Raw genomic sequence first — 27889 nt, forward strand, 5'->3', positions numbered from 1 at the left:
AATATGTACATATGTATATATATATATGTTGCCGACACAGTTACATGCGTTTTATTGCAAAACTTAGACGTTGCGAGTAATATTTATTTATTTGTTATTTTTTTGGCTGTTTGCATGAGTTTTATATAACATTAGCATAATACGAGGGCAGTTCAAGAAAAAGAAAAACCAATTCGTTGCCTGCACATTAAATATAAATCTACATATAAGTATTTGATCATAAAGTCAAGTTGGTCACACTTCGCTTGAAGAAGATGGCGCCAGGCGACTTAATTCCAATTAGAATATAAGCAACGAAAAACATTGTACAATGTCTGCTTGGGCTGCCCTCGCAATTAAAAGCGCCAACAAAAGAACAGAACAGATTTTGTGCTGTACTCACCCCATTATACAGATAGCCGTTATTCCGATTGATATCCATGTTGTTGATGCGTGCCGCAGGCATATCCGCTATGTTAAGCGCCTCGACGGCGCTGAGATCGATTTGTGGCTTTCGTGACGCGTACGCTGGCGTCGCGCTGCGCAATGGATAGTGGGAGCAGCTCAGCTGCTGCTGCTGCTGCTGCTGCGGTTCCAACTGGTCTGAAGGCTGCTGCGCATCCAATTGGAATGCCAGCTGACGACGTGCAAATAGGGGCGACTCTTTGGCGCTTAGCGTACCCAAAGAGACGGCGCTCAACGGCTGATGCTTGTGCTCCACGGGCCACGTGTCCTTGCAGTAGCTGGTGTGCGCGATATGGCAACGCACGCAGGCACAGCTGCTGCTACTGGTGTTGTTAGTGTTGTTGCTGTTGCTGCTGCTGTTAAGATAACTGAACGACTTGGATTTGGTTTGGACGATGTTCAGTTGCGCCTGGGAGTCGCAGAGGTTGCGGCGTCCGGCAGAGGATGAGACAACGCTGCAGCGAATAACGCCGGTTGCCATGCAGGGGCGTGGTATAAAGGGGGATCTGTGTTATTGCTCTTTAGACTTTGACAAATTGTTGTTGTTTTATCACTCCACTTGTCTCTGTTTGTGTGCGCTAGTCAAGGTCATTCGCACTCGCTTTATCTACATACACATACACACGCATACACACATGCGTTTTCTGTCTCTGTGTGTTTGCTCTGTTTTGTTTAACTTGAGTTATACGGTTTATTCTGCCGTGCGGACTCTAACGGCCCAGCAACATGTGGTTGTCGAAAAATTATATATTGCTTTCTCCCTCTCACTTTGCTCGAACGGTAATTAAAGCGCCTGCACTTGAACTTTCTGCTGCTGCTGTGTTGGCGCGCACTTATCAAAATCGCATTCAATTTTAATGCACAAATTTTTGGTAAGGTTATCTCTCTTTCTGGCACTTCGAGTTTATTGAACTCGCGTTTTGGCTGCAATTGCTGCACTTTTGACCAGCGCCAAATGTCAAGTTAACTAAACAATTGCAAACTGGTTTCGCGCTAAGAAATGGAGCACTAAATTGAGCGCGACAAACATTTAACATTCACAACGCCAGTTGCATAAGACTTTATTGTTATTTTAATTGTTAACGCTGTTGTTGTTTTTGTCGCTCCTTGGCGTTAATTTAATATCACTAAAATGAAATTCACACACGTACAAAAGAGACACGCAAAGAAATGACGCTCGCTTCACTTTACACAAGCAACAAACAGAAAACAAGCGCAGCAGGTCCGCACGCCGTTGCGTTCAATTGTGAACTGAACGCAAAGCTGTGTGGAAAGCTTTACACAAGCGAAACGGTTAGTCGAATAGTCGAAACGGTTATGCGGGTAACCGTTTAGCTGCTGCGCGCCAATTTGTTATTTGAATTTATCGTTAACAGAAAAGAGAAGGGAATATACTAAGCGAAAATGCGAAGTGTGGCAACTCTGAATAAGTTTGAACTTTTACATTAACAGTCTTTGAATTGATGGACAACAAGGATTAGTATTGTGATGTTATAACAATTTATATTCTCAACAGCCATTTGTTAACTTATAATTAGTTTTCATTGTATAGATACAATGCACATTTTCACTGCGAGGTTATCACTGGCGTTTTGCATAAAAGTAGATGCTTGTAATTCTTTCAATCTCCTTTTTTTTTGGCAGATATAGAAATTAAATGTTATTTCTATTACCGCCGATGTCTACTTAAGCTACTTTCTAAATATAACAATGCTTTTGCGCAGGAATATCGTTTCCATAAACGTAAGTTGTACATTAAAGCAGAAGGCCTAAACAATCTACCTAGTTAAGGTTTTATAGTAATTGACAAGACACTTAAATAATATTAACAGGTAATAAATATAAAACAGAAGTAGCTAATAGAAATGTTCGAAATGGAGCTAATGGTCAACATATTCGTCCGATTAAAACAATGTGGTTTGTGCGCGCATAAGACATTTTAGTATTGCTTTTAAAAATCAGCCCCGAAATTTCAGGCTCATTTATCATTGTTAACCGTCAACAGCTCCAGCTGCCGGCGTTTCTTTTGTGCCAACATGAAATGCGAGACATTCTCATAGACCAGGAACGTGATCATGCAGGCGGGCACCACGCGTATCAGGTTCGCCTTGAGACCCTTGTAGAAGCCAATGGCGCCCTCGTATCTGCAATGAGAACGAAGCAAGTGTTGGGTATATATGAGTAAATGCTGACCACGATCTTACCTCCTACTTACAATTGCAATTGACAAATTGACCTGTGTTTCAGTTTAGCAAAGAGATTCTGCACAATTCGAGAGAACTTTACACATACGTATATATAGATATATATATATACTACTTACTTTCGGGCTGAAGGCGAAATAAATAAAGACTCGTGTTGAGGAGGACATGGAAACGCTTGTTTGGTTTCTTGGCATTTTAATGTGTAGATTTCTAGTTACTTTTTTTTTTACTACTTCTTTTTGTTTTGTCTTGAAATTGTTCTGTTTTTCGTTTTTGTTTCACATTTTAAATGTAACTCTAAATGTCACGGTTATTTTTTGAAAAAAAAAAAAACAAATTATGAAGAATCTTTTTGCCAAAACGAAAATTAAGTATATGCCTAACTAGAACATATTTACATTTGCAATTAATTCAAATAAATAATTTAACTAAACTATTAACTAGAGTTGTGCAAATTGTTGAAATTAAATTCCAATATTTATAGCACACACGCTACTTTTCAAGTTTCTTCGAATCATATAGTATACACAAACACATAGTATACATTCTGTCTAACTATGGAATTAGCTTAAAACTAAATATAACTATCGCTTAAATGATAAATGAAAGTAGCAGTAGTTAAAGTATAAGTAAAACTTAAACAATAATACAAATTATGATCCGCTTTGTCATTTGCTGCTGCTGCGTTCCGTATAGATTCATGTTGATATATGTATATGTAGTTTATATTCAATGTTGGTGGTGGCTACTTTCTAGTTTTTAACTAATACTAATACTCGTAACGCTTAGCTGGTCAGCTTCTCCCAAATGAGCATGACCATGCAAATGTTGGGCGTTACGTGGACCAGGTACGGCACGAGTCCCTTATAGAAACCGCGCATGCGTTCGTACCTCCAAGTCTGTTGAATGCAGTCCCAGGTGCCGCTATAGCGATGATGATGATCCTGCAGACGCGCTCGCACCACCTGATATGGGTATGTGGCCGCGGCGGCAATCAGCTTCGATATCGCCGCAAATGCCAGATATTCGCTGGTCGCCTGTGAACATGAGAAAATCAACAATTTAGTCAAGCAGAGGTCCATTAATTAATGTGACTTTTGAACAGCTGCCAAATGGCGCGGGCGTCATCATATGCATATACATATGCATATACGTATATCCATATGGCAACAACTGGCACGCGCGTTTAGATCATGTGATGCCGCCATTCCCGTCTATATATACACACCAGTTTGGTATCGATGGGCAGCTTGCGGTATTCGTTGTAGGCGTTCTTCATCTCCTCGTAGGTCATGAACTGTATGGCGCCGTGGGAGACGCCCAGCATGCCGGGCACAAAGCCTCTGTATAGGCCACGCACGCCCTCCGTCTTGTAGATCTCGGACAGGGCATGCACCATGCCGCGATATTCGGAGCTGCTCGCCGTGTCGCACTGCAGGCACAGGCGCGTCTTCACCACCCAAATGGGATTGGTTAGGAGGAGCGTGAGGGCGCCCGATTCGGCGGCGGCCAGCATGTGCATGGCGGGACCCAGAGACATGGTCGTATTGCCGCCCTGAATGAACGTCTTGATGGTGTTGTAGCTGCGGGGTGAAACAGAGATTAAGAGTTAAACAGGTTCAATTGCGAAAAGATGCGCTTGCAAGTACTTACAACATGAAGTAGAGACCCCACGAGGAGCCGGAGCCCCAGACATTGGGTGTTACGCCCTTGTACAGGCCACGGAAGCCCTCCTGCCGGAATATGGTGGTAAACGCGCTGCCCAATCCACGGTATTGCGGCACCGTCGCTGTGCGTCCATCATTGACTGCAAACGGAAGAAATCAAACGAAGCTCGTAAATGATAAATGTTTACTCAACAGTCTAGACATTAGGCCTTGTATAACTAAAAGCTAGATACGAGACACGCGTCACTTGTGTAAATACTTCCAGCTGAATAGCTAGCATTACCCGGCTTTGACTGGCTCAAGTATTTGCTTTATCAAATTTCAAATCAGTTTTGAGACCGAGACGGTTGGATTAGCTCGTGAAATTTCCAGAAGTATTTAGAATGTGAGTTTGAGGAAGATTGTATCAGTCAGTGAGTCTTTCGATCCGATCGAACAGTTTTGAATCATTCAAAAGTTGGTTTAAGTAGGTTGGGAATGATTCATGCAACAGCTGTTTTGGCTGGTTTTTTTGGCATATCTTTTTGGGGTACTGTACACGCCAGCCCAGTTGTGAATTTCGGGCCCCGGCTAATGGCCGGCAATAACAAGAGCAGCAATAACAACAACAAGTTGTTGTTTTCGCGGCCAACAGAGATAGCGCTAATTGGTCGGGGCAACGGATGTGATAAGAGTCCAATATGGAAACAGGCTGTCCGAGCTGCGCTGCGGTGCTCGTGCGGGCATTAGCATGACAAGACTATAATTGTGTCTATATTTATTTTTATTTATTGGCAAAAACAACTCGCAACTGATCTGCCCTGACAACAGCGAAACGGAGGCTCGTCTCGGTGTCTATTTTTAAAGGTGCACAGATCTCGACTGACCTTCAGCACAGGAGATCAAAACTTGTGGCCAGACATAATCTGTATTATTCTCGTTGCGAAGAAAACAAGGGAAACTTTAAATCGCATTTGATGTAACAAATAATCGTGTGTTTTCTTCCAATAATATTTGGCTAAAAAATTAGTTGTTGACTGAGTATAAATATGTGTATTTGTATAAAATCGGAACAGCTGATGTTGAACTCTGATCGAGCACACGAATATGTTCGCATGTTCGCAGCGATAAACAAAAAAACAAGCGTCGACGCAGTTGCGCACTTGACAACAACTGAAGTTTCGCACTGCCAGCCAGTTTGATGTAGATATAGATACACATACACACACAATCATGTATGTATGTATGTATTTATGTTGATAAATGTTTCAGTGTTGTGTATCAACTGACAGTTGCCGTTAAAAAATGCTCGATGTACAGTCAACAATGTTGGTCACGTGATATCGAGACCAGCGCAGAAATAAGCAGGCGACTGAGTGCAAGCGACGGGTGTGCCAGACTAGTAGATACCCTGCAAACAGCTAGATACTGAAATAAATGGCAAATTGTATGCAGCTAGACTTTATAAGCTACAAGATAGGCTCAAAAAATAGGTGCTAGTAATAAATATTTATCGTTTTTTTGTTCGCTGCGTGTTAGCGATAAATTGACATCAAATTGAGCTATGGTACGAAGAATTGACTCATCTGTTGATCAGATATAAAATTTATGATTTGTTTTCCCCAGTTTTTTACACACATTTGTTAAGAAGAAGAAGTAAGTAATGCTAAAAAGTGCTTGTAATCAATATTTATCGATTTTTAGGGCAACGCTGCGTGTTATCGATAAATTACTAATTGCGCTGCGAAGCTAATAAACCCCTCTGCTGATCAGATTTAATTTATAGCATTTCTTTGCCCCTGTTACACATATTTGCTGAGCAGTAATCTACACTTTATTGCTCAATTTTCTTGAGTACAGGGTATACTAATATTATAAAGATAAAAACGTTTTCGCAAACTTGCTGACGCTTTGATTTTGTTTTTCCCCGAACCCGCGCGCAGATGCGTCATTCAAACACGCAAACCAAATATATTTATATATATTCTGATCGATAGATGCCGTCAGCATATGCTTTTGCCCGCCGTTGGGTCATGGGCTAATTATCTTTTTTTCATAGTAAATTTTCGCATAAACAACTTAATTTGTTATTATTGTTAAGGCTCTTATTCGTTTACATGACATTCAAATCAAATCTGTAAATATTTACCCATTAAATTGGCGCTTTTAAAGACTTTAACTAAGTAGAAAGCGTTCGACGGGCAAAACAAGACTTTTAATATTGATTGTGAAAAAAATCGAAAACAAAAACAAAAAACCTGTTGTTCCTGTTGTTATTGTTATTGTTGAAAAAAAACGAAATATACGGAAATAATAATGTACTCAATTTTTGCGTGCGGGTCCAAACGAGGACAACTACAAATGCACGCTGATATAACTATACATATATATATATATATATATGTATATATATATATAGTTATGTATGTGAACAACAGCTGAATGCTGAGTCATGTTATGACAATTACAGTAAAAACTCTACCAACGAACAGGGTCCTTGGGCGTTCAACTCCTTTAGCCTTTGCTTAATCAATCCCCCGCCTTGAACTGAAAGTGTTCGCCCAAGGCAGCCTTTACTGTATCTAGCAATTTATCGAGCTTTGCACTGTGCCCATAAACTCAATATCTAAATGGAACTCAATAAAATATATGTGCCAAAATTTGTTCAAGGGGGCGTGTCTTTCTAGTCGATTCTACGTGCGCACGAGAATGCAGATAATGCTTATCATTCTGGAGCGTTGATATGCCGAAAATGTAGCATAATCGGTCAGCAGAATTTTTGGAGGACTTTAAAATTGTTTTTCGCAAGCTGTCAACAGGTCAATAAATAAACGTCAAATGCGAAAAACTCAAAAAGTCTAAGAACAACCAGAGGAAATACCCATTGCTCAGCTTAATGTGCAGCTGCTTGTTTATTTGGTCACGATTCGAATTCCAGACTTGTTTTCCGCAACGCACAAAGTTTTCCATGGAAATTTTCAAACGCAATGAGCAGGCGGCAAACACATGATAAGGGTAGGGTAAAAGTAAGAATAAACAACGCAGTCGAATGCAGTGTTGAGCAATAAAAAATAGCTAGTTCTTGGCAGAAATACAGCCAGATTTGATTTGAATTAAAAGAAGTGGCGGTAAATAGCTAAATGCCCTCTGCAAGTTAGCAAATATCCAGAAGTCGCAATGTTAACCGTTTAAAGTGTTCATCAATGCTCTTTTAAATTGCCAGATTTGACGGGAAAAATCTCGAATTGAGCAACACTGACCAAATGCAGCGCAGAGGACGCAATCTACAGACAAGCAGCCGGCTGCGCTGCGGGTCAGTCACGTGCAAGACGATTGGTTCGTTTTGTATATGTCCAAACAGGGTGTTCGGTATTTAACGGTTCTTTGTTGTACTCACCAGCAAAGCGTATTTTGATGAGATCCAATGGGTGCAGGATAAGCGTGGACGCAACGCCGCCAGAGACGCCGGCAACCAGATGCTCATATTTGACATGGGCAAACACATTGAATTTGGGTGGGCTGCTCGCAGGAGCTGCGTTTGCGTTCATCTTTCTTGTGTTGTGCGTTTCACTCGTTCAATTAACAATTATCTCTCTTTCTCTTTTACTCGTAGGTATATATATATATATTTATATGTATATATATGTGTATGTATGTATTGTATTATTTACAATCTTTGGCTTATAGCTGCTTGTTTGATCTATGGAAAATCAGAGAAACTCGTTACACATGGCCGCAATTCGGGTTGAATTTGTCTTGTTGCTAGGCGCTGAGTTTTTTTGTCTGCTGCTGTTGCTGCTGCTGCTGCTAATGTTGCTGTTGTTGTTGCTGCTGCTACTGCGTATACATTTCTGCCTTTGTTTTGTTACCGAGCACATATTTTCTCTCTCTCTCTCTTTTTGGCAAATCAACTGTAGACTATGTTCAGTTCAAGTTTTTTTTTTTTTTTTTGGTTTTTTTCAATTTTCTTACAGCTACTCTGCAGCTTTAGCACAGAAATTGTTTTTGGCTGATGAAATATATTTCAATCTGAAGTGAGACGAACGCGGCTGCTTCGTTTTCATTAAACGATTATTATTTTAAAAGCTGCTTATGTAATGCCTTATGCATTTCTCTTGATGCCACGTTTGGACTGCTGCTTGCTTGTATTATTTCACTATTGCAAAATACACGTGAAGGCGATTAAATAATGCTAGACTTATTCTCTTTTTCTTTTTGAATGCGCGTGCACAATTTAATTTGTGGCTTTTTCTTACGGTGCGCCCTCACTGTGTGCTCAACCGAACGACGAGGAAAACACGAATGATTCGCCCAACAGCCGATGTGGTGCTTTTGTAGTGCCAATGTTTTATATCGATATATCGATAAGTAAAATGTATCAGCAATTCACGTGTTACCGTTTAATGCGAATGGCATTTGAGGGGGTGGCTCAACAAGTAACAGAAATATTTTTTAAATTTAAAAGCTAAACCATTTATTGGGTAAACCAGTCTTTGGACTTTTCAATGAATGCTCTGTCGTCCGCATGAGTTCGTATGTGCGACTTTAGATGAGCGCTCTGAATAAAGGCTTTCGGGCAGTAGTTGCATTTGTAGGGACGTTCGCCCGTGTGCGTGCGAAGATGTTTTTTCAGCTCGCAGCCACGCATGAAGCCCTTCGGACAGTAGGTGCATCGATAAGGACGCAAGCTGGAATGTATGTGCATGTGGGCCGCGTAATTGAGTTTATCTGCAAAGGTTTTCCCGCAGTGATGGCAGGCATGTGGAACAAGCTCCTTCACAGAAGGACCCCCGCTCCTGTGTCCACGGATGTGCGCCGTATAAATTGATTTGTGCGCAAAGCTATTAGGACAATAGGAGCACTTGTAGGGCAGCTTCCCAGTGTGAATCTGTCGATGAATCTGCAGTTCGTAGACACTGTCAAAGGTCCTGGCACAGTGGGCGCAGTGATGGGTTCGCCTTAATTCGATTTGAGCACTGGAAAGTTAAGAATATCACAAAATGTCAGAGCTTTTACAGATTTTACATACCTCTTTACCGATAGCTGTTTCTTCCGCTGAACTTTGATGATATTTTTATGGTCGTCTTCCTCTGGAAGCTCTATTTTGATGGCTCCTATTTCTATCTCGCCACAGACCATATCTGAAAGGACAGCTTCATATTCCTCATGCTGAGCCGGCTCCTGCTTTATGCAAGCTGGGTTCAGCAAGCTTTCCATATTTAAAAATTACATTTGTTCATTAACTGAAACGTTTCTTTTATTTACATGCGCATTGTTTTATTTTTACTGCAACGATTAAGTCTCAGCTGTGTTGTGTCGGCGTTTCAGGTGAATGTCAGATTGGTTTGTTAAGTATATCAATATTTTAGAGATAAATTGATCGATTCTTGCACACAATTTGAACAGTCTGGCCATAAAGTAATGTAAAGTGTGGCCAGTTTTTAACCGCCTTTAATTCAAAATTCAAATTTGCATATAATTTATTCCGTATCAAATTGTAATTTATACACAAAACTATTTGATTGTTACACAACCGTGTTTTTAGCAAAATAGATACAATATCGACAATATTTTGAAAATGATTCGTTGGTTTCCTTTCATTTATTATTACAAAATACAACTTATTATTAGTTAGAACGAGAAAAATGTTGTTTGTTTTTTGTTTGTTGTTTAATGAAAGCGGCGGCGGTATGCGTATGCCTAATCGTTATAAAAGCTATTGTCATGAATATATTGCCTCAATAGGGGGGTAATCAGTTATGTGTGTATATATATATATATAAATATGTATATGTATATGTATAGAAAAGTATGTAAATTGGTAGGATATAGCATTACTTTTAGATGATTGCAATTTAGTCTATACTTTGATTTTTGTTTTTTGTTTGTTAAATTTACAACAATTTCACATTTCTTGCGATACACAAAAACACAGCTCGCGCAAGGACAGACGGACTCATCCACTGCACTGACTTATTGTTTCGATACGATCTTTTGGGCGCGACTTTTAGGTAGTTCGTTAGGTTAACTATATATTTAAATTTTTATTTATTTGCATTCTTTTTTTTGGCAGGATTCTTTTGTGTGTGTGTGTGCTCTGCTGTTTTTTTAACGTTGATCTGTAATCTACGCTCAACTCATTTTGCTCGTAAAAAGACCTAATATTAAATTATATAAAATAAATAATCGAAATCATAATCATAGACGACGACAACTCTCTCATTTAGCGTGTACAAAATATAAACATTTTCCATTTAAGAGAAATTCAAACGATAACGACGAGCTGCTGCTCCCCTCTCTCTCTCTCTCTAGCTTAACCTTTCCTGCTCTCTCTCCCCCTCTCCTTCTCTCTCTCTCGCTGTATATCTGTCGTCTGGTAAGCTAATCCTCGTCGTGGTGTGCATTGTCCGCCGTTGACGCGGCCGCAGCATGATCATTGGCACTTTCACTGGCATGGCTGCTTTCCGCTGCCGCTGCCGCCGCCGATGTCGCAGCCGCCGCTGCTTTGCCGCTGCCGTTTTTGTTGCTATTGCGGGCATCGGTTTCATCGCCGGCGGCGGCGTTCACCTTGGCCTCTAAGGCACGTATGCGATTCTCCTGTTTGACAATGATCGCCTTCAGCTTGCGTATCTCATCCAAAATGTTGCGATGATCCTTCTCCTAAATAAAACAATTTGGATTAATTTATACAAAGGATAGCTGCTGCCTAATCCTTGAACTCACCGAGAATATCGCTGCGGGCGCACCTCCATCGTTGGACTCGTTGTTGTTCGCGGATGAATGATTGCCACTGGCCAGGCCGCCGCCGCCGCCGCCTCGCGATGCAGACGCCTTGTTCAGTATGTTCGCCTTCTTGCTGACGGACAGCGAATTGTTGCCCGACGAGGAGACGTAGCCACCCTGTACAATGGAGACGCGATCCTGATTAGGTTTATTAGAAACACTGTTCATCTCGGCAACAACAAAAAACAAAGAACACAACAACAAGCGCCACGCAGCGTGCGTGTTAGGGCGTGTGTGTAAGCCGTGAACAGGTGCGTGTGCGTGTGTTTGTTTCGAGTTTTTAAATCACGAGTCCTGCATCGAGGCGATCAAATACTCGGTCAAGCGAGCAAAGACTCGAGCTGTTCGAAAAATAAACCGAGTTCGTTTCGGTTGCGTTCGAGCTCGAACATGTTGCCGACTCGAGCGCTTCGAACTTCGTTTGAACGAATGACTCTTAATGATGCAGGCCCCTAGTTTAAAGCGTGGAGTTAGTGCAAACTGACTCTGTGGGTCTGTGTGTGTGTGTGTTGGCTGAGGAAGCTGGCGAGCAGACGAGACGAGACACAAATAAGGGGCAAGCGGCAAGCAACACAAATGGTAGCCACGCGGTAAAAAGCAAACCGAAAGCCATTGGAATACACTTTTTAAACTTGGGCCAACACGCTTTTCCTGTAGATTCCCTGTACGCTCGGCTCAGCAACTGCGGCACCGAGGCAGGTCGCGGGTCGCAGCGCCCGGAAGCGCAGGTATTCCAATTTGTTAAAGGGAGACACAGCGAGAGTCGGAACGGGGTGCACTTACTTTGAGCGAGAAGGTCAACGGATCGGCATCCTTGCCGGCGATCCATTCCTCGGCTGTGATCGCGGCATCTTCGGCCAGTGTGTCCGGATAGAGATCCTCCTGGAAGAGATCGGATTTGCGGGGCACCGTCATCGATATGACCTGACACAGGCCGTTGTTGTTCAGGCGATAGAACTTGGCGATTTCGCAGGTGGTTACATCACAGCCTCGCTTCGGCATCAGCCCGATGCCACGCTGCGGATCTGGCGTCTGAAATGTGTTGATGTAGTGCACAAACGGAGGCTCCGGCGTCACCTGTCCAAGCAGAGATTAGTCTAGTCGAGAGAGAGAGAATTAATTTGTACGTACCTCAAAATAACGAATCACAGAATCGCCCTTGCCGCACAGATAGATCAGATTTGTGTCCGCATCGTAGAGCGGGAACATGACACCGTTCGATGTGTCCAGCTCGACCATGACAATGGGCTCGTTGAGTGCATCCGGGGCGCGCAGCGAATACTGACGCTCCGAGCTGCGATTGAAGCCGGTGGTGAAGATCAGGCCGTGTCGCAGAAAGATGGCGCGCGTCGCCTTTGAGCCCTCGTGGCACATCGCCTCGCTCTCCAGTTCGCCGCTGCGCGGATCATAGATGCGTATCTTTTTGTCCTTGCACGTGGTGACCAGCTTGGAGCCATCCCAGTTGAAGCAGGCGCTGTACACAATATCCGGATGCGAGTCAATGTGCACAAGGATCTCGCCGGTGCCCACATTCCAGATGACAACCTGTAATAAGAGTCCAATTTAATAATTGCCAGTTTGGGTAACCAATTGCCAGTCGATTATTACCTGATTGTCCGAGCCGGCGGTGAGCAGGACGTTGAGCGCCGACGGATGCCACAGCACCAGGCCGACGCGTCGCTGATGGAACACCAGATCGACGACGGGTTCGGTGAGGGTGCGCGACAAGCCGCCGTCGGGTATTTGCCACACCTTGACCACACAATCCTCCGAACCCGAGGCGATCACATTGTCGTTGTGCGGACACCACGCAATGTCCAGCACTGGACCCTTGTGCCCGCCCACCAGCGGATGATCCGCCGCAATGCGTCCAACCTGAAAATGTAGTTCAAGTTATCAAAAATATGCAATTGTAAATAGAATTTAGGAGGCCACCAACTGGCACGGTTACAAATTTAGAACAAATCCCCGCCCAGAATTAGCAGAGGCAAACTGAGGCAGTTGCGTGAAGTTGGCAATTAATGGCAACACGTGCGAAACACCTGTACATACATTTTCCTAGGTGTGCAGCTCTTACATTTCACAGAATTCTTTTTAATTTCTATTTAAGTGAGTGAGGCTTTAGCTTCAATTTGTGATTAATTTGAGGCGTGACTGTACGCATCTACTATAAATAATATATATATATATAAAGAGGGAGAGTAATTATATATATATAGGGATGGCTTTTCGGCTGATTCAGCCTGAAGAAAATGACTTCGTCTGAGCTGCCGTCGAGTTGCCTGGACAAATTATCGATTTTCCTCCAGTTGCAGACTTTAGAAAAAATGCATTTTTAAATAAGTTTTGAGCTGAGTTTCCACCAAAAACTTGATAAATTAGGCTTATGCAAGCGTCTACCTACCAAATATTGGGTCTAGCTCTTAAAATCTACGATATATGCTTAAAAATTGGCAGCTATCGATATCGATATTTATCGATTTACTAACACAAGAGTCTAGACTTAAAATATTGGATATAGCTCTTAAAATCTACGAGATATGCTTTAAAATTTTAGTTGCAGCTATCGATATCGATATTTATCGATTTACGGAGTTATCGTAAATTTGAAATAAATTTAATTGGCCAAGAAAATGACCCTGTCTGAGCTGCCGTCGAGTTGCCTTGACAAATTATCGATTTCCTCCAGTTGCAGACTTTAGAAAAAATGCATTTTTAAATAAGTTTTGAGCTGAGTTTCCACCAAAAACTTGATAAATTAGGCTTATGCAAGCGTCTACCTACCAAATATTGGGTCTAGCTCTTAAAATCTACGATATATGCTTAAAAATTGGCAGCTATCGATATCGATATTTATCGATTTACTAACACAAGAGTCTAGACTCAAAATATTGGATATAGCTCTTAAAATCTACGAGATATGCTTTAAAATTTTAGTTGCAGCTATCGATATCGATATTTATCGATTTACGGAGTTATCGTAAATTTGAAATAAATTTAATTGGCCAAGAAAATGACCCTGTCTGAGCTGCCGTCGAGTTGCCTTGACAAATTATCGATTTCCTCCAGTTGCAGACTTTAGAAAATTTCTGTTTTAAATAACTTCCGAACTCCAAAAACTTGATAATTTAGGCTAATACAAGAGTCTAGACACCAAATATTGGATCTAGCTCTTAAAATCTACGAGATGTGCTCTTAAATTGGCAGCTATCGATATCGATATTTATCGATTTCGTATGAGTTATCGAACATTTGAAATAAATTGAATTGGTGTATGATCAAATTAGAGTCTAAATGCCAAATAAGCTGGCATAAAAGTTTAAAAGCGAATGTACTGCATTTTATACCACCATGGGTTCATAATACAATACGATCTGGCTGATAAAGTCCAGGAAATGGGTTTAATAAATATATGAACTTATTGACGATTTCCCCAATTGATTAAAATTAGATGAGTGCCGAAAAGTTAGGCAGTAAAAAGCAATGCGAGCTAACAGAGGCATATTTATGGGCAAGATTCTATAGCTATAGGAACTTCCTAGAGAATTCCTAGAATTCCTAGCTATATCTAATGATATATGGTAGACACTCCAAATTCGTCATATTTAGGGGCAAGTTTCTATTACAAAAGGAACTTCTTATAGAACTTCTAGCTATATCTTATGATATATGGAAAGCGCGTCCATTTGATGGACACTCCAAATTCCGCATATTTAGGGGAAAGATTCCATTACTATAGGAACTTCCTAGAGAATTTCTAGCTATACCTAATGATATATGGAGAGCGTGTCCATTTGGTAGACACTCCAAATTCAGCTAATCCCATAAGACATTCAAATTTAGAGCGTGTGAAAGCTGCGGCACATAGAAATCGGTAGCTACATATTTGCTTAACTTTCGTGCTTTGCATACGAATTTGGGCCCAATTAGAAGCGACAACACACACATTTGGCCAAGAAGCGTTTTGACCAAATTGGCCGTGTCCACGCCCACGCCTACGCCCCCGCCCACGTCGACAGCTGGGCGGATGTTCGATTTTGGCGCTGCCAAAAAAAAAGTTTGCTTTGTGGAAATTAATAAATTTACCAATTTTCTCAACACTTTTCAAATAAATGGAGGATCATATATATATATCTATGCATATATATATCGAATATTATATTTTTGTAATGCTCAAATTTGTATATATATTTCTTTTTTGTTAAATTTAGACAATTTGATGTGTCATGTTGGCCACGGGCCAAAAAAACAAAGTGCGCCCGAGAATTGAGAGAGAGAGAGAGAGAGGGAGAGAGAGTGAGAGAGAGAGAGAGAGGGAATCATAATGGCAAGATTGGGCTTTATTTAAAGGCGTCGATCATGCAAAAATAACAAAAATAAAATCGAATATTTAATACACTTTTAAGACAAGCTGCCAATATTTTGAATACCCTCTAGAAAATTATGAAAAAAAGCCATTTTCAGCATGGCAACAGGGCCGCAAATGGCCGCCACAAATACCCTATAAATAGCCATAAAGGGGCTCCATTGTGTCTATATAAATATATACGTGACACATGCTCCTATATATATATATATATATATCTAGCATATGGGGATTTCCTATCGAGGAGGATAAGGGTGGGGGTGGGGGGGGTACTCACTTTATTGTGTGGCAATACAATGAACGCGCCGCCGCCGGCCGACTCCACAATGATGGCCAAGAACTTTGGATTGACCGCACAGAATGTGGAGTCCCAGCTGGATTTGGAGACGCGTATATTATCGTAGCATTGCTCCCGTTTTAATGACTGCCCATAGACGTGACGAAATTTTGAGCTGCGCACAACACGAAATGACATCTTCTTCTTGGCTCTGTTTGTTTCTCCTCTGCCTCTCGTCTCTTGCCTCTCTCGTTTTTTTTTTTGGGTTTTTGCTTTGTTTTAAGTATCTCTGCTCCACTATGAGCTTGGCCCGGCTTCGAGTTGAGTTGTCTAAATGATTCGTCTGCTCTTTAATTTAATTGCTGTTGTTGTTGTTGTTGTTTTTCGGGTTTACCTGTAAAGATCAAGATTAGGGGTGGCTTGTTAGTTAGTTAGTTAGTTGGTTTGTTGTACTGTTGAGAGTTGAGACTGAATTGTTTAAGGCCATTCAATTTGTTTCAACCTTTTTTTGACACAATCCTCCAAGCAGTCAAGAGGCGACCAAAAAATATGCCTCAGCTTCTCCCCTTCTCCCTATGCCAGCTACATATATGATCCTTTGGCCTCCTCTTATAATTATTTACTATATGAACCGCTGTTATTAACATACATTTAACATTTAACAGCAAACACAATCAAAATCGCGCTGTTACCAAAATCCTTGCTTCTCTCTAACAGCTGTAAACGCTAACATCATCTGTTATTAGCATTCAATTTACATGTTTGAGCTCTGTTAACTACCAAGCTCTTACTTAAAGCCTGCTTAACCTTTCAAGCTAGTTTATATTCATGTGGCAGCTACATATATCATCCATTTAGCCCCATTTTTTTCACCTTTGGCCTCCTCTTATAATTCTTTAGTATATGAACCGCTGTTATTAACATGCATTTAACAGTTATCACAATCTAAATCGCGCTGTTACCAAAATGCTTGCTTGTATCTAACAGCTGTAAAGGCTAACATCATCTGTTATTAGCATTCAATTTACATGTTTGAGCTCTGTTAACTACCAAGCTCTTACTTAAAGCCTGCTTAACCTTTCAAGCTAGTTTATATTCAGATAATTGGCTAATTCGCAATTGATGGATTCAAATTACATTTGAATCTGCGCCCCCCCCCCCTTAACATTGGCTGGTCCAGCGCCACTGCCGTCAAGTCGTGTCACAACCTCGATTTGTTTAATAAATTTGCATATTACGTCGAACAAACGACAATCAATAAGCAGCTCCGTTTAACTGTGACTTAACCTGATGAAATGTATGCGAAAAAAATATAAATAAATAACAAACAAAACAAAACACAAATCGTTGGCATTGTTTTGTTTGTTTTGCAAATGTTGCATAAACCCAAATGAGAAATACAAATGTTATGACTGCAATTTGATTTTAAAATCGAGACGCTTTTAGAACACTTTCACCCCGGCCACTTTCTACTGGCGCGACAAATGGGACCCGCCGAACAGCCAAACGTGCTAAATTATCAAAATTAATGAGAAACTACAAATACAACAACAACGACAACGAGAACAACCTTTACAGGTAGCTCTCCGAGGCGCTGTTTATATGACATCATAACGCTGAAATAACGAATCGGCTGGCAACACGTGAATTATGGCCGCAAAATCTGACAAACAGAATTACTAAAGAAAAATAAAGCAAATAACTGACAACAAAATCGCACAACTTTAGGTTTTGGGTTGGGCACCTTACCCCCATTTGACACTTACGAATGTGGCCAAAAGACGACGCGAGGCTTTCGTTTTTAATCAGTGAAAAACCCCGAAAAAGAAACAGCAAAAGAAAACGGTCGTTAAATTATTAATATGCTCTTCGCATACCCTAACTGAGGGTATTTTAAATTTGTTGTAACGCTTAGAGGGAGAGTCTAGAATATAGATAAAGCTTTAAAATGTATGTTAACATTTCTGAACTCTAATTTAGATATCTTGAGACAGCTTTGCATAGATCTGTCTTTCTTTCTATAGGCAGGGCTTATTTCACAGCAGACCAGATCGGACTACTATATCTAATAGCTGCCATGAAAATCGAATCAAATGTTAAAACAACTTTTTGTTTCTTAAATATAACCAAAGTATGTCCAACAGTTACTATCTTTTTTGAGCTCCAATAACTGACGACTTAACAAAAAGCTAAAATCAAGTTCTTATAAGAACACTTTTCAGCTTTTCGAATTAAGAAACTACGAACTCTATTTCCTTAAAAAACTCATCAACATTGGACTGCGTTACATATTTCCTATAGAAACAATCAGTGAAAAGTGAGTTTTCTTTTTCAAAATGTGCGCAAAATGTTATTAACATAACTCTTACATAACTCGCATAGTCTATCTAACAACATGTATTTTGTTGCATGCAAACTATGTTAAGTAAAGGTATTTAGCATTCGGCACTTTTAAGATAACAATTCTTTCTTTTTCTCAACTTTTTTTTTAGTCGTAAATATGATATTTATGTAGTAATATGCTGTGGGGCACAATGAATTTGTCATTGACCTGCTAAAAATCATAAACATGCACATATAAATATATTTAAGTATTTATTTTCTTTTCGCTGCAAGGTAACACTCTGTCGTGCGTGTGTGTGTGTGTGCGTGTGTGTGTGCGTGTGGGTGTGTTTCAGTTCGAGTCATTATCGTTGATATAGTTTATCAGCTACAGAAATGCCTAAAACACAAACTAATATTATGGCACTCAAAAAAGAACTCTTGAAATTGCCATAGATATAGATATATGTATGTACATATTATATATATATATATGGATCGATGCCTAAAAACCAACACATGTGCATAATATATATGCATTCACAAGTGTGTGTGTGTGAGTTTTTGTTTGTGTGTGTGTGTTATTTATGGTGTTTATATGCCTCAAGAACACCTTCGCTAGAGAATTTTTAATACATTTCACAGCTGCTGAAGGTCAAAACTTATTAATAGAAAATTCAATCATCTTGCTTAAAATTCAATTTTCATATAAACACACACACACACACACACAGACACACTCGCTGGCACACCCATAGTGCGCTGTAATTTGTGTGTTTAATGTCTTTATTTATTCGCTATTTATTTTTGGTATTTTTTTTTTTTTTTTCTGCTTCTCATCTTTGGCATTTTGACCAATTTTATTGAGGCAACACAATTGCAAATTGCAAATGTTGAGAAATTTTGACATTCCCCCCACTGTGCCTGCCCCCCCTTCCCGTACATTCCTTCAACTATCGATAAAGTTTACATATGTATATGTATTTATGCATATATAACGGAAGTTGATACAAATAACAGTCATGCGGGTATGGTGCGGGTGCGGGTGGCTCTGATCCGAGTCAGCAACTGTATAACAGTGGGTGCAAATAGTCTACTTAAACTACAATATATCTTAAATAAATAGTTTGTCATAGTTAAAGTTACGATAAGATAAGCTCGAGGGTCAATAAATATAAAAATGTGTTGCAACTTCATAATTGAAGACAAATAAATACATTTATATAACAAATTATTATCACCAAGGTAAAGAAATCATAAAACCAGCTAACAATAATCAACAATTTTGTTATATTTGGTACAAAGTTTAAGAATTTTGTATGCCAGTCAGGGTATTCCTTCAAAGAATTGACTTGTTAGTTAGGAAGTTGAGGGTTCGTTCTGCAGGCTAGTGTATAAAGGTACCTTATATGTTAATAAGTTGTTTAAGCCATAAACCAAAGTGGATAAAGCAATTAAAATGATTTGAGCTGATAGTTTATAACCTAATTTGGCACTTACACAAAGATATTGAACAATAAACTGCGATTCAAGCCCAGTTTAGCTATCTGAGGAGGAACTTCTTGAAACTAACAAAACAAGAAGCTGTGCATGATGCAGAGCGTAAGAATGTGCTGGGCAACTAACTGATGGCACGCACTGTTGTGTGCTGGCTTCATTATGACAGCTTCCAGAGCCCATTTCTCATTACGATGCAGCGCTGATCGGTTCATCAGTTGATGATTGCAACGCGCCAGCGACGATGCTGACGTTGACGTCGGCGTCGTCGTCGACGTCGTCGTCGACTGGCCACAAATTGACTTAATGCTTGATTGCAAATCTTAACGCTTTGTCGAAACGTTCAGCGGCCAATTCTAATTGCTAACAACATTTGCTGCTGTGTTTACTGCGCCGTTTGGCGGCGTGACTAAAAAACCAAAGCGCACCCCGTTGACTAACTGGTGTGGCACTAGGAGACTGGAAGGGAGAGAGAGAGGGGGGGGGGGGGGGGCTGTTCCTTACAGTCACAGTTCCAGTCGTCAATTAAGCGTTGTTGTAATTTTTCACTATGCAATGCAATCGAGTGTAAGAAACGAACACAAAAACTGACAAACGAAGCGGTCAATGAATGGAGTGGCAAGTGGCAGGGGGCAGGGGGCAAAGGGGCGCCGCTCCAATTGGCTGCTGCTCTATGCAGCACAATGCTAATGCGGCCCGTTATAAGCCCCCAACTGTCCAACATCTAATTAGATGACAACGGGCGGTGTGAATGTGTCATGAGCAACACATCAATAACAATTGCAATAACAATAACAATAACAATACAATATGCATTTGCTACACAGTACAAAATTTGAGTAAAAGTTACTTTAAACGGATTTAAACCAGGGATCAAAGCTGCGCAGGCTCTAAGTCTGCAGTAAGGTCAGCTTAAAAGAGAGCAAATGCAAATTGAGAGCGACAGAGAGAGAGAGAGAGAGAGTAGGCATTGAAATTGTGAATGCAACGATTTTAGGTGCAATTTTATATCGAATAAAATACTAAAAAGATTTTTTACGCAGCATTTTTTGCTGTGTAGTGTTATATACTATGGTGTATATGGATTTGTGTGTGTGTAGGTGGGGAATGAATCATTGATGCCAGACGCGCCTGCCTGATAAGCATCTGTAGCTGCAAGTGCACGCTTATCAGGCAGCGAGCATCGATGGAAACTTTCGCTTGCGTATTGTGAATGCAACTGCAGCTGTTCGTGGTGCAGCACTTGATGATGTCATTAGGCATTACTATAATTGCCAATGACATGCAACAACAACAACAGCAACAACAGCAAAAACATCGTCATCGTGATTGGACTTGCTTGTTGTACTTAAGTTCATCAAACTGTTGCTGCTGCTGCTGTTGCCTGTGCGATTAACTTAATCTTGACAAAAAGCGCGCAAGTGTCTGCCCTGCCACAAACGTTTGACAGCGCTAGAGATGAGCGCGTGCTTTGGGTACTTTAACTGGCAATACAAAATACTCAAATTGGTATTTATACCCAATTAGTAGATCTTAGCCTAAACTAATAAAACTTCTAATGGTCACACTGCTGAAGTTAACAGTTAATTATTTACGTATTGTACATGAATATATTATTTTCTATTCGTGCGTATTCGTGCCAACGCAAAAATCACGATACGCATACAATTCAAATAACATGCAACTACAAACACGACAGCAGGGAGTGCGAAGAGGGGGCTTGGTGGGTGTCGGTGTCGCCGCCGAGTGAAAGTGGAACTCGGCTGCTAAATTTAACTATGCATTGCTTGTTGTTGCTGTTGTTGTTGTTGCTGCTGTCTTAATTGCACGACGCTTCTCCGTTTCGCGTCTACTTGTTGCTATTTCTGCCGCATTTGCGCTTAGTCAGACTGGCGGCATTTGTTGTTGCTGTTGCTTTTTTGGACACTGCACAGTGGGCAATTTGGGCTGTTTTTCTGACAAAAAGTCTTTTATCCAAAAGTAACAATCATTTCTTGTTTCTCTTTCGAGTTTGATATGTCTGGCAGAAGAAATCTTCATACTAGAAACAGACGACTCGGCCTGAAAAGTGCGCCTTGGTAGGTTTTTGATTTATGCCACGAAAAGTGTCCAATTTGGCCCATAGTACACAGACACTTAATTTGCATACATATTTGCACACACACACATACACACACGCATATACTGCAAGCGTTTTTCATTTATATTTTGTCACTAATTGGTGTTTGCTGCGTTTCTTGCTTTTTTCGCCGCCGTTGCTTAACCCATTTTTGGACAACCCCTGACAGCAACAACAACAACAGCAGCAGCAGCAGCAGCAACGCGACAACGACAACATCTATGCGTGGGGGGCGTGCTCGCACGCGCTCTTACACTTTCTAAGAGAGCGCCACAGACGCAAACGCAGACGCAGACGTGCGCCGCTGGAGGTCGTTTGTTTTTCACACTTGTTTCACACACACACACACACACGCGCGCTTACGCACGCATACAGAAAGCGAAAGAGACTGCCTGTGTTTCTGCTGGAAATGTGTAATTCTACGCTTTGGCCAACTTGAAGCCACGTTTCTTGCCAATTGCCACAATATTTCAATTACGGCTTATCGCTTGCGCCCACAGCTTAAAACAACTAAAAGTGCTCTAGGCGGGAGTGCGCCATTAGCGGATACCCTGTAACCCGATCAACTCGAAATTTAATAAATACTAAAATTATTAAATGAGATCTATTACGGGATGCTGATTAATATTTATGTTATATATATGCAGACAACGCTTATGCCCTCTTTGCACACATTCTTATTTGGTACAGGGTATAAATAGTTGACCAAACTGAGCGCACGCATTGAGACACCCCCGCGCGGCAATTGCTTTTCAATGTGGCATTTCGACTTGTTGCTTCCAGAGCAACAATTTGGCGCTCTCCCACCGCCAGCCACCACAACTGCCGCCGCTCTCACTCTTTGGCCAGAACATTATAAACAAGCTAGCCGGAAAATGTGAGCGCAAAGAGCGGGCAGCAGCAGCAGCAGCAAAACACACACGAAAATTACAGCTAAAGGCAAAAGAATAAAAAACAATTAATTTAAATGTGTGTATTTGTGTGAGTGTGTGTGGCGAGAAACGCAGAAATCTTTTCCTTGCTTGCTTTCGTTTTGTTTGCTTTTCTTTCATTTTGCAACATTTTTCGGCGTTCGGTCTTTTTGTTGTTGCTCTGTCCAAGACGCTTCTCATTTTTATTCCCTTTTTTGGAGTGTTGCGACTCATATAACACTGTGTGGGAGCGGGAGCGCATGTGGCAACATTTTATAGCTGCACTCTTCACATGCATTGCGCTCACCACTGAACACGCATACGTACACAAGTGCGCGGGCAACACACACACTCATAGACACACACACACAAACACAATTGTCGCACTTATTTTATTTGCCGTGATTTTGAATGATTTTGTAATACGCGCGTTCATTTTTTAAATATAAGTTTATTAGTAAATTACTTTAATAATATTAATAAATCCAATCAAATGGCTGCCACTTGACGTTTGGTTGTAAAAATGCCACAATGATTCATTGACATTTGTATCGAAATGCCAAAGTTGCCGCAACAGAAATACACAAATAATATCCACATAAATTAACACTCACTTTATTTTAGCATTTACGCTGGGGCATGTGCACTTGATTTTTATTGAGTATGGGAAATTTTTGAAAATTTGCACTATGTTGTTGTGAACTGTTTCAGAATTTGCGGTTACGAGAAGACGAAACGTAGCAAAACGCCGACGAGCGAGACGAGAGAAAACAAAACTGAACAACCAAGCAGTGTGACCGAACTGAGCAGAGTGAAATAATAACACAACAGCTGGGTTGTCAACTTGTCGTAAAATATGCTAAATCCTGAATTGATGGTATGCCTTATTTTGCTGTTGGTCACCCTAACGACTTAATACGAGGCTTTTCTTAAACTTAGTTTAAATATTATGGTGTTAACGGGAATTAAACTCAATTTGAAAAACATTTGAATTGTTTGTAGCCTCTTTTTGTTCAACAGTCGCTTTCTCATTCACTGTCAGCAATCTTAAGAGCTCTGCCAGCGGATATTCAAACAGCAGCGCCGCAAAGAATGCAACAATTTGCGTGAGGACAAAAACCAGCAGCACATTTCCAAACTGAGAATAAATAAGTTAATTATATGTTATTTATTAATTATTAAAAACTCACCAAATAGAAGCTGTTGACATAGATGGGCTGCCGAAAGTAGCCCGCAACCAGGCGCAGCACAAAGACGTGCCAGAGAAAAGCCTGAAAGGAAATGCGCGCCAAAGGTCGGAAAATGGGCAGCGAACAAAATTCGTAGGCAAGCCCTGAAAAACAAAATTATGAAAAGCTCAATCTATGATTTAGGCCAAACACTTACAGCCCACTTTAGAGCACATGCAGCTAACGAAAGCCGCACAAATCAGAATCCACAGATTCTTGTAGATGCCGGCATATAAAGCCAGCCAGACGGATGGCTTCTCGAAGTCGTGCCTGATAAATATGTAGCCCGAGCAGAGGATCAGCAGAGCTGCCGGCACCAGCAGCCACATGCCCAGCTCCAGCTGCCATTTGACCTTGTAGCTGCCTGAATCTGGCCTGGAGCGCTGCTTGAGATAGAGATGACCGCAAAGAAAGCCCATAAAATAGCCGCCCAGATTGGTATAAAAGGGCGGATATATCTGGTAAAAGGTCGCCGCATTGCGAAAGTACAAATATCGATAGGTTCTGTGGAGAAAAAAACAACATACATAGAGTGGAGGAGTTAAAGCTGTTGAGAAGACTTACTCCGGCCTCATGTGATAGACGGCGTCCAGCTTGAGGTAATAGGTCAAGAGTGCGGGCACAGCAAATATCGAGATTGTCAGCAATATATAGATAAATCTGGTCAGTCCGGGATGCCTGCAAGAAGGCATTAACAGTTGCTCAGCCAATATATTATCTAGATAACTCACTTCTTAGTCAAGATGATGACAATCAGAAAGAGCTCGAAGAGCTGCATATCTGCGGCCATATACCAGGTCTGTTGGGCACACTGCAAAAAAAAAACTACACTCAGAGAAAATCTTCTTAACTTCAGCATGGCTCCTACTTAAGTTAAAGGTAGACCACAAGGTTAAGAAATTAGAAAAGCCTGGAATTAAGATCAAAACAAAAAGCAAGCACAAATTTGCTTAGATTTGGGGTTAAATCTAAAAGGTAGCGTATCTACTGGTCGAGTTTAGACCTAAGTACCTAAACTCTCCTGCAGGTCTTGATTTGGGTAGGGTATCTACTAGTCGTATCTATAGCTAATAGCATACTCTCCTGCAGGTCTTGACTAGGGTAGGGTATCTACTAGTCGTGTCTATAGCTAAGTATCTACACTCTCCTGCAGGTCTTGATTGGGGTAGGGTATCTACTAGTCGAGTCTAGACCTAAGTACCTAAACTCTCCTGCAGGTCTTGATTAGGGTAGGGTATCTGCCAGTGGTTATCCTCCTGCAGGTCTTGATTTGGTAGTGTATTTGCTAGTCGTGTCTCTCGTGCAAGTCTTTTTTAGGGTAGGTTATCTGCTAGTCGTGTCTGTAGCTAAGTACCTAGATTCTCCTGCAGGTCTTGACTAGGGTAGGGTATCTGCTAGTCGTGTCTATAGCTACCTACACTCTCCTGCAGGTCTTGATTGGGGTAGGGTATCTACTAGTCGTGTCTATAGCTAGCTTTCTACACTCTCCTGCAGGTCTTGATTTGGGTAGGATATTTGCTAGTCGTGTCTATAGCTAAGTACCTACACTCTCCTGCAGGTCTTGATTGGGGTAGGGTATCTGCTCGTCGTGTCTCTCCTGCATTTCTTCATTTGGGTAGGGTATCTGCTAGTCGTGTCTATAGCTAAGTACCTACACTCTCCTGCAGCATATAGTTGTTGATGAATATGATATTCTTCCACCAGCTCTCGCGGCAAAATATCCTTTCCGCCTCGGTCAGATGCCGCCAGAAGGGTCCATCGCCAAGTCTGCTCAGGATGCTGCCGTTGAAGACAATGATCAAGGACAGCGACGGCAGCATCCTTAAATATCTGCTGAGAAAGACACTGAAGTAGGCCCGGATGCAGTCGAAAGTGCTCGAGCTGCTGCTGATCCACTTTCGCTCCGTAAAGTTGATGTAGAGCAGAAAGGCGCTCATCACAAAAAAGATTTGGATGAAGACGTTGCCGTTCTGGAATATCGAGGCCTCGAATCTGTAAAGGAACTGCTCGAAGAACTCGGGATTCTGCAGCTGCACGGACATGAAGATCATCAGAGTGTGTCCCAGCACGACGACAAAGACCCCAATCACACGGAACGCGTCAAAGAAACGCAAATCCTTGCCGCAGACGCTGCTCGAGGGCAGCACGAGGCGATAATAGTTGCGGCACAGCGAAAAGGAGCACCAATATCTCTCAGCTGTTGGGATTCGGATGGGAACTTAATGCGGACCAACTGTTGGATGCCACATACCACGTGTCCTTAGGCGCTGCTGATAGAAGAGATTGCCACGCGCCGTGGCGGGCAGCGGCTGCTGCCGCTTCAGTCGAAAGTCGTAGAAGGAGGAGAACATGGTGCACAGCAGGAGCAGAGCGAGCAGCACATATACGGTCAGGTCCAGTGCATCTTAAGGGAGCAGCAGCACATGAAGGTGAAGAGTAGGTAAGAGTAAGAGTAAGAGCAGTGAGAGAATTGGAGAGAGAGAGAGAGAGAAAGAGAAAGGGAGAGACAGAGAGGGGGGGCGAAAGTGGAAGGGAGTAATAGAGAGAGAGAGAGTAAGTTACACAACTTTATAACACTTATATCCACAGCACGCTAGTCTAACTTGCATTAATGAGAATCGCATAGAAGGGCGAACATACGTTTTGTGACTCATTCGCAGCGCAGAGAGTATATTATAGTGAAACGAAGCGCAGGAATGAAGTTTACACAACTTTTTAAACGAAGACTTATCATAGCACGGAAGTCCGCTTGTATCACTTGATTGCATGAGAATCGCATAGAAAGGCGATAATATGTTTCTTGCGTTATTTGCCAATAAGGCATAAATTATAGTGAAACTAAGCGCAGAGATAAAGTTTTCATAAAAGAACACTAATAGGAACAGAATGAAAGCGCGCTTGTCCCACTTGATTTTATGACAATCGCATGTAAGGGCGATAATATCGGTAATTATTTTGAGCAAATTATAGAGAGCCTAAGTGCAGATAATGTCAACACAAGTCTATAAAATCAAAATTATAATCCCAGAATGAAAGCCGGCTTGTCTCACTTGATTGCATGAGAATCGCATAGAAAGGCGATAATATGTTTCTTGCCTCATTTGCCAATAAGGCATAAATTATAGTGAAACTAAGCGCAGAGATAAATTGTACGTGAAAGAACGCTTATAGGAACAGCATGAAAGCGCGCTTGTCCCACTTGATTTCATGAGAAGCGCATAGAAGGGCGCCTTTTTCAATTGCCGCGCAAGGTGTTTACGTTAATACCGGGGTTATTTCTCTCGAAACGAGGCCAGGAAAACCTTTGAAGTTTTCACGAAAACTGTTTTATTTTTATTTACCATGTTCCAGTGGCTCATCAGCCCGTTCGCAGTACTCGATGCTGCTGCGCAGCCGCAATTGATATTTGCGTGCAAACTCCTTGTTGAGGCAGCTGTTGACCAGATGATCGTAACGCAGTCGCTCATCGGAGTCTCTCTTGTGCACCCGCGCATAGTAGCTGCTTAGCTGGCAGAGTGAGGCAGACTTAAGCCCAATCTTGGCTTAACGAACTGAAAGTACAACTTACCTCCGTGTCCGTCACGCGGCCCTCGTACAGCTGCTGTATCTGAAACCTGCTGAGAGTGTGCAGCTCGCGCCTGCAGCGCTCCAGGCAGACGCCGACAAACAGATGATCGTGCATAAAGCGATGCTTCTCGTCCCGGGACAGCAGCTCGATCTGCTGCCAGAGCGCGGAGCTGGCATTGGGCACCAGCTCCGCGTAGACCAGGCAGTAGATGCTGGGCGCCTGCTGCTCCACGCACAGATCGTAGTCGTCCAGCTGGTGCATGGGCGGCATTTGCTTGTAGAGCGTCACTGAGAAGCCGGGATCGGAATCGGAATCGGGATCGGGATTAGGTATAACTAAATCAGCTCTCGGCAGCTGCTCGACTCACAATTAAATCGCGCATACGTCACGTTGGCCCAGCCAGAACGAGAACGAAGCGTGAGCAGCAGCAGCAGGAAAACAAAATTTAGCGACTGCATCTTGACTTGCGTTTAAAGATCTACTGTCGCATTTTGTGTGTACATTTGCACTTTATTAAATCGCG

At 41.7% G+C, this 27889-nt stretch overlaps 5 protein-coding genes across 6 annotated transcripts; all 5 read right to left on the bottom strand.

Moving 5' to 3' along the window:
* Positions 1-217: 217 nt before the first annotated feature.
* Positions 218-1703, bottom strand: LOC135434926 (uncharacterized). Its single transcript, XM_064691739.1, has one exon. It carries the CDS (start codon positions 923-925, stop codon positions 218-220), a length of 708 nt encoding a protein of 235 aa, XP_064547809.1. The 5' UTR covers positions 926-1703.
* Positions 1704-1927: 224 nt separating this feature from the next.
* On the bottom strand, positions 1928-8598 carry LOC135434912 (solute carrier family 25 member 32). The gene is made up of 5 exons (XM_064691667.1): positions 7692-8598; positions 4302-4455; positions 3877-4231; positions 3540-3685; positions 1928-2588 (listed from the first exon to the last, which is right to left on the bottom strand). The coding sequence occupies exons 1-5, from the start codon at positions 7840-7842 to the stop codon at positions 2423-2425; spliced, it is 972 nt and encodes a 323-aa protein (XP_064547737.1). The 5' UTR covers positions 7843-8598; the 3' UTR covers positions 1928-2422.
* A 170-nt stretch (positions 8599-8768) lies between these two features.
* On the bottom strand, positions 8769-9798 carry LOC135434927 (zinc finger protein 37A-like). Its single transcript, XM_064691740.1, has 3 exons — positions 9560-9798; positions 9324-9503; positions 8769-9270 (listed from the first exon to the last, which is right to left on the bottom strand). Exons 1-3 carry the CDS (start codon positions 9565-9567, stop codon positions 8769-8771), a joined length of 690 nt encoding a protein of 229 aa, XP_064547810.1. The 5' UTR covers positions 9568-9798.
* A 144-nt stretch (positions 9799-9942) lies between these two features.
* On the bottom strand, positions 9943-16057 carry coro (protein coronin). Of its 2 annotated transcripts, none has more exons than XM_064691666.1 (6): positions 15721-16057; positions 12686-12952; positions 12209-12622; positions 11861-12154; positions 11018-11194; positions 9943-10954 (listed from the first exon to the last, which is right to left on the bottom strand). In XM_064691666.1, the coding sequence occupies exons 1-6, from the start codon at positions 15916-15918 to the stop codon at positions 10676-10678; spliced, it is 1629 nt and encodes a 542-aa protein (XP_064547736.1). In that variant the 5' UTR covers positions 15919-16057; the 3' UTR covers positions 9943-10675. The 2 variants fall into 2 exon arrangements, with proteins under 2 accessions (XP_064547736.1, XP_064547735.1); XM_064691665.1 differs by having other exon boundaries at positions 11018-11215.
* LOC135434928 (nose resistant to fluoxetine protein 6) lies at positions 15914-27829 on the bottom strand. Its single transcript, XM_064691741.1, has 11 exons — positions 27734-27829; positions 27367-27653; positions 27140-27305; positions 26050-26202; positions 25454-25995; positions 24530-24609; positions 24363-24476; positions 23956-24302; positions 23760-23902; positions 23184-23707; positions 15914-16114 (listed from the first exon to the last, which is right to left on the bottom strand). Exons 1-10 carry the CDS (start codon positions 27822-27824, stop codon positions 23525-23527), a joined length of 2106 nt encoding a protein of 701 aa, XP_064547811.1. The 5' UTR covers positions 27825-27829; the 3' UTR covers positions 15914-16114; positions 23184-23524.
* Between the last annotated feature and the right edge of the window lie 60 nt (positions 27830-27889).

The sequence above is a fragment of the Drosophila montana genome, unplaced genomic scaffold, assembly GCF_035044405.1.
Source record: "Drosophila montana isolate Dmon_TW-CO22-7 unplaced genomic scaffold, ASM3504440v1 contig_3468_1, whole genome shotgun sequence".
Taxonomy (NCBI): Eukaryota; Metazoa; Arthropoda; class Insecta; order Diptera; family Drosophilidae; genus Drosophila; species Drosophila montana.